This window comes from Poecile atricapillus, chromosome 17, assembly GCF_030490865.1.
Source record: "Poecile atricapillus isolate bPoeAtr1 chromosome 17, bPoeAtr1.hap1, whole genome shotgun sequence".
In the NCBI taxonomy this organism is placed as follows: Eukaryota; Metazoa; Chordata; class Aves; order Passeriformes; family Paridae; genus Poecile; species Poecile atricapillus.
In genome coordinates, this window is record NC_081265.1 from 5,794,866 (window position 1) to 5,801,801 (window position 6,936).

A 6,936-nucleotide genomic window follows, 5' to 3' on the forward strand; every position below is an offset into this window, starting at 1 on the left:
AGCAAAGCCTGGTCCAGACTCCTCTCTCTCCCACTCAGCTTCTTGTGAAATTATCCAAATAACTAGAGATTTAGATCCATTCCAGTTGCAGGGACATTTCAGAAATAACCCAAGCCCAAACCACTGGGAGAGGAGCCCAGTTCTCCATCCTGCAGTGGTCTCTACCCGTGGCTTGGCTGCTGGTGCAGAGTGTGGAATCAGGGGAAGCAGAGCTGGACTCACATCCGATGCCGTTTCTCTCACTGTGAGTTTTCCTCCCTGCAACTACCAAACACTCAACATGCACAGGCTTTTGGGGGGGTGCAGATATCCAACATCTGCCTGTTTAATCCCCTTCCCCAGCCCCACCACAGGCCTGCAGAGACACAGGTGTTCCCCTGCCAGCCTGGGCTGCCCCGCAGCAAGCCCGTTAGATGGCACCATGGGGCAGCACTGCCTGCACCTTCCTGCCTCCCTTCCTCCTTTCCTTCTCACCCAGACATGTCTTGACACTGCTCCAGCCCTGAACAGGCCCTTTGTGCAGGGCAGCAAGCTCTGAGCTCTGCCACAGTCACTTGGCTGAGCCCACAGAACAAGGAGCAGTGACAAGGCTCACTGTGCCACGTTCGCCCCTCTTCCTTTCAATCACACTCCTCAGCACGGCAGGATGTTTCCAGGATCAGCCTTTTCTTTATTTAAGGATTTTTTTATAGGCAAATGTTACATTTTTTGGACACACAAGTGTTAAAATTATTTATCCTATGTGTATTCACCTGCTCCCACCCACAGCCTGTGCTGGCTGTCTTAGGGAATTCATTCATACACCTATATACAGTGGCCAGGTGGAAAGTGTATTCTGAGGTTTGAAAGACTCTAAAAAGGCTCTAAAAGGGTGACACTGATAAAAACCTTTAAAGTGTCCACTTTGTCTGCTGGTGTTTGTGCAGTTCAGATTCAGGAGCTTTGTGTCTGCCTAATGCAGTTTGCAGATTGTGTATCTCACTTTCCTAGGCTGAATTTTGTTCTGGCTCCTCTTACTTTGCTCTCTCATCTATAAAAGCAGGATTGATACTGAAAATAAGCAATAAATCGCTGTGTGTACTCAGGTGTAAAGGCTTTTCAAAAGCAAGACATCTGGCAGCACACTGCTGTCCTGGTTTGGACTTTTTGTGATAGACAATATATTGATTGAAACTTAAATAGGGAACGAGGGTGTTTGCTGACCTTTTTCTGGTGACAGAAATGTCATTTCAGGGTGAGACTGTGCCTTGAGCTTTTATAGGCACCTGTTGTCCTGGGCACAGAACCAAGGGAGTTTCTCCTCCAGTAAGGATTGCAAGATAGGTAGCAGTTGCCATTTAAAAATGAGGTTTTTAAAAGAAAAAAAAAAGGAAAATTGCAATTAAAAGAAGCAAACTCATAATGCATAGGTTGGTTAAATGCACACAATTGTAAATATAGACAATAATTTACAGGCTTTTCTCTTGAAATATTAGTGCTGCTATAAGGAGCCGTGTGTGACTTACAATGACAAACTGACTGAAAATGAGAGATTAAATTGACATTACGTATTTCTTAGCTGTGTACCAACTAGCCAAACAAATGCTATGAATTCTGTCATTTATGATGGAAGCTAGATAAAAATTGTATAATTACTGAAGTGAGTCACCTAGTTAAATGGCACTCCTATATGGACAAATTGATTTCAATGCAAGATTAATGGCCTTTTGCTGCTGGTTTACATGCCTGCCAAAGACCAAACTATGTTGTTGCTAAGCATCATTAATGGATTAAAATAGGGGTTCTGCGTAACTCCTACAGTGGATCTTCCTTCCTCCTAAACAGTGAGTTTAGTTTGGCTCTAGCCTAGCACTTGTTAGCCCTACTAACACATGGATCAGGGCAGCTCACACGTATGAGGGAGGTTAATGCAATCCCAGGAACTCTTTCAAAAGCTCACAGGTTTTCTTGTGGATGACTTCGCGGAGCTTGCGCACGCGCCGGATGCTGGAGGTGCCCACGAAGCTGTCTGGCTGTAGGACAGCCATGCCATTGTGGACATCCCCCATGATGATCAGCTGGCCATCCACTGTGGTCATGTTGGGACACGGGCAGCTCCAGTCCATGTTCAAAAGCGTGATTTCCAGTGGTTCCTTCCCCAGGAATTTTAATCCCATTTTTTCATCCTTGAGAATCTCCTCCACCGTCACCAGGGCGTGTCCCGAGTCCTGGTCTTCGGTCAGCTCCGTAATGCGGCCCAAGATGACAAAGTCACTTTTGCAGAAGCTGGTCACCAGCTTCTGGCGGGGTTTGCAGGCCTTGCAGTGCGTGTTCTTCGGAAAGGGGCACATCTCCTCGCAGGCCTCCCGGCTCTCAAAGTTGTTCTCATTGCCTCCACACCCGCCATAGATGAAGGACTGGCACTGCTTTGTCAAGCTGTTGTAGGCCCACCTGGGCTCATAGGCCTTGCAGTGGCCTTGAAGGGCTGGCAGGTTGCAGGTGTTGATGGGGCCGTTCATGCACGTTAGCATGCAACGCTCATAGGTCTCAAAGTGGTTGAGGTTGCTGTTGCAGTTCCCATAGATGAAAGTAAAGCAGTTGTTTTTCTTGGCATCATAGTACCACCTGGTCTGCTCTTCCCCACAGTCTTCACTGTCTGGCTGCTTCAGGCACTCATCGGTGGGAAAATGTGTTTTGTTCTGGGAAGCTTCCTTGGATGTGGGCTCTCCTCTGATGACTGACAAAGGGAAATCCACCTGGAGGAGGCCGCCGCTGTTCTGGGCGGTGCAGGTGTAGATTCCCGCATCCTGCAGCTGCGTGTTGTAGATGACCAGCTGGGCGATGTTGGTGACCACCACGTTCCCTCTGACGTGGTTTGGCTTCATGATGACTTTGTCCTTCCCATCCACCTGCTTCTCCCATGTGATTTCTGGCTTGGGTCTCCCTGTGACATCGCAGAGGAAGCTGACAGTCTCTCCTACATAGACGGACTGCTGGACGGGGTTGTTCACCAGCACAGGTGGCAAGATATCGATGACTGTTGTCTCGGAGTAGGCGGTGGTCGGGCGAGCTGTTGTTTCTGGGGGGATAGGGCTGGTGTTTGGCCAGGTGAGATGGTACCTACAGGTGACCACGTTCAGTGTAATGCCCTTGATACAGGCCTCTGCATCCATGTAGCACTTGTTGTAGTAGGTGAGCCCATCAGAGGCACAGGTGAAGCTCGGTTCCTTCTCACACCTGTCCTTGCACTTGCAGACCGGCTGCCCGTCCCAGATGTCGCACTCTGAGCCTTGCTGGATGCACATGAAGCGGTCACAGGTTGCCTCTTTGGGCATCCCCACAGGCCCCTTTTTCCCCTTGATGTCCATGTAACGAGCGGCCACACAGCTCTTGGTTCCACAGACATTGGGGCAGCACTTCTCAAAGGTCTCGCACTCCTGTGGGGAAGGAAAATAACCTGATCGTTACTGGGAACAGAGTAAAGGCCTTTTTGGAGACTCAGCAAGCAGAGAGCCCAGAAACTCAGCTCTGCCACAGATATCCGTGATCTGAAACTCAGTGCCCCTGCTGTCAGTGAGTAGGAACATTCCCTCAGCATTTCCCAGGGGGTTCTGAAGTGCTGAAGGAGAAGACTCTTGGGAAGGAAAATGTAATTCTGTTTCCTAAACCTCCTCGTAAGTCTTTACCCCAGAGTCACATGGACTGCTTGACTATGAACCAACCACCCCCCTTCCATGCTCTCTGAAATGCCTGTGGACAAGCCCTGAGAAACAAGAGCAGATGGAAAGTCTTATCATATGGCTGTAGGCAGTAATCCTTCTTATTTTCCACACAAGTATGTAAAGTATTATTTGAATTCCCTGAGACTAACAGCCGGCTCTTGGAGGTGAAACTGCCAAGGATTTGTAATTGTTCACATTGTAGAGGAAATAGAATATCTCAAGGTAATACTTGCTCCAAAAATAGTTTTTCTATGGTATTTAGAAAAACAAACCCCAAACAGCTCATTATGGCTTCTCTGTCCTATTTTAGTCCTATTTTGAAATGCAGCATCACTCTACTAGTGATTTATTACACCCCGCCTCGGCTATAGTCAGCTCTAAATTGTGGTTAATTTTAGCAGAATTTTCATCTTCTGTGCAGAAAAGGTATTTGATACATGTGATCAGGGTTTCTGGGAGGTTATGGATTATTTCAAGGGACCAGGGAAACAGCTACCATGTGGCCAACAGGGTACACTTCCACCATGTGTTAAACCTCTACAAGCCCCCTAAAATCCATCAGCTTTTTCCCTAAGTGAGAACAAAATGGTTTTTAAGCTACCACACTAAAGAGCTTCTCCTGAGTCCCATATCCTTTCCTTATTGGGAAAAATATGACCTAATACAAAAACTCTTTCCCCATTTCCAGCTGCACATTACTATGTTTCAGAAGCAAAGCTAGAAACCAGGATTGGGGATGTTTTCAGCTGGGGTTAAGGAGTGTGGCTTGGCAGAGTCCTTGGTTGCCTGCAGTACACTCACTCCATCCAAAGTCCCAGGACTCTGTGCTGCCACTAGGCAAAAGGAATTTTTGTAGCCACTGGCTTTTGGCTTTCAGGTTTTGGCCAGTAAATTATTAAAACATCATTGTCTGCTGCTGGTGCTGCTGCTGCTGGGGTTTTGAAAGTGTTTTAGTGTTCATTGCTGCACCTGGTAGTTGGAACAGAGGCAGCTTATTTGGAAATGGCAAAAGTAAAAAGAGCGCCTTCATTCCTAACACATGGGATCCATCTGAGTAAATGTCTTTGTTTACTTATGGCCAGAATTTTTGTCTTTTTTTCCCCCCTTTTTAGCATTGCAGAAACAACCTGGCTACAGAACACAAACCCAAACACTTTTTTTCAGCACAGTAAATGTTCCTGTCAGCCAGGTTTGGGCTGCAGAAACTCTGTCACAGGACATGATGTAAGAGGTAGGACAAGCAGGTATTTTCAGATGCCAGCCTGAGCTGGCAGTGCTGACAAGTTGAAAAATGAATTTTAGGGTGGTAAGCTAAACACATTTTGAGCTGGGAGCATCCCACAGAACATCTGTCTGGTCATTTCAGCCATGCCCTATTCTGCACCCCAAGCAAGCTTTGCACTTCAAATGCAGCAAAGGTTGATTCGTATGTTAAATTAAACTATTTCATACAGGATTCCTCCTGGGAATATAAAACATTGATGATGGCCACCAACAACAAAGAGCAAGATGACACTGTTAAAATACCACAGATTGGCCTCAGGGCATGCTGAGCTCTGGAGTATCAAATTCAGACATTTCTTTTGACGTGAAAACAAGGAAAAGGATCAGAGTGAGTGCTATACCCACACCAGCAAAAATGAGAGCTGACACACACCTCCCCTCTTAACTGATAACCCACCAAACCTTTTCTATGTTATATCAGTCACGGGTCAGTTCAACACATGTGCTGTCTGCTTTGGGCTCTGCCTGGTGCCAGCGCCCTTCCAGCTGGGACAGAAGGCTCCCAGCAAACCCCCCGAGAGCTGCAGCAGTGGTGCAGAGACACAAAAACGTGCATCACTCACCAGGTCAGCGTCGCACTCCCTCTTGCAGGTGCTCTGCGCGTCGACCCACAGGTTGGGGTTCATGTCATTGGGGCATATCCCAGCGTGGGAGTAGCGGATTGGAGGTAGGGCTCTCCCTTTCAGAGACACCTCCAGAAGCAAGAGGACAGTGCTCTTCCCCAGCAAGATCCACATCCACCGAGTGAACAGTACCAACAACATCTCAGAACTTCTCCAGGGCAGTGTCCGAGCTTGAAGCAGTTCTTGTTCTCTTGGGGTTGCTCTTTTTTTTTTTTTTTCTTTTTTTTTTTTTTTTTTTGGTAAGCCTTAAGTTTTTGAGGAACCCAGATGCACCTGACTTCGGTAAAAACTTCAGCAAGCTCCTCTGCTGCCTCTGTCGATAGTGCAGTTTGGTCTGGACCTCATTGGATTAAAGGTCCTAGGAAGTCACCCCCTTATTTTAAGAGAAACACTACTTGTGCGAGCAGAGTTAGCTCTATTTATACCCTGCCTCTGTTAACAAGTCAGAAAAAGTAAACTTGATTTCTTTGACAGGCACACGCTTCCTATGTCCTGGTGGCAGTCAGACAGATTTGTTGCAAGAAAAAAAAGCTGGAAAGAGTTCAAAAGGCTGGAACTGGCATGGTGGGACCCCTGCATGTTTCTGAATGCAGGGAGGCCTTCTTAACCCCTTTAGACCTAAAGTACTTCCCTATGCTAAGAATGGCATTTACTTCTGAAAGGGGACTTGTCTAAGGAACACGGACCCGCAGTCAGGGGATTTCCCCACAGCAAGGGGCTACACAATCACTTGCTAAAAGGAACAAATAATAGGATTGAAGCAATTAAAGCCAGAATATCATATTTTAACAAAGGAAGTAGGGAAGAAATAACTTATTTAAACTTAGGATCAACAAAGCAGAATGTCTTCATAACTTCTACTGGGGCTCTTCCGGACTTTTTTCTTCTCTTTGGTTGGGAGATTTCCATGATGCTAAGTTTAATGCTGCCTTCCAGTCACACCAGGAAGATGTTAAAAGTGTCCCTGAATTCCTCCATATTTCCTGACAGCTAGATCCCATTGTACAGTGCATTGCTGACCCCTTTAACAGCAACAACAAAAAAAATATTTCTATGGAAACCTGCATAAAGGAATGTACAGCATTTTTGCGTTGGGGTGTGGGAGGGAAACTCGGTCAAGCTGAGTTCCTCATTCCCCGATTATTACAGCAAGGGACTGATCCTGCTTGTGCTGAACACGTGCCAAAATTCAGAGGTGAGTGGCAGAAGTCTGAGTTGCTCAGCACCTTCCAGGATTAGGGCCTCTGGGCTGAGTTTTGGAGTAGCTTGGATGGATCCTGTGTGTTGCTAAGAGCCTCCTGGGAGGATCAGGTAAGTTTGCATCCCAC

General features: G+C 46.8%; 1 protein-coding gene across 1 annotated transcript; it reads right to left on the reverse strand.

The window, feature by feature from the left end:
- Window positions 1-467: 467 nt before the first annotated feature.
- Window positions 468-5,820, reverse strand: WFIKKN2 (WAP, follistatin/kazal, immunoglobulin, kunitz and netrin domain containing 2). Its single transcript, XM_058852238.1, has 2 exons — window positions 5,549-5,820; window positions 468-3,416 (listed from the first exon to the last, which is right to left on the reverse strand). The coding sequence occupies exons 1-2, from the start codon at window positions 5,747-5,749 to the stop codon at window positions 1,905-1,907; spliced, it is 1,713 nt and encodes a 570-aa protein (XP_058708221.1). The 5' UTR covers window positions 5,750-5,820; the 3' UTR covers window positions 468-1,904.
- Between the last annotated feature and the right edge of the window lie 1,116 nt (window positions 5,821-6,936).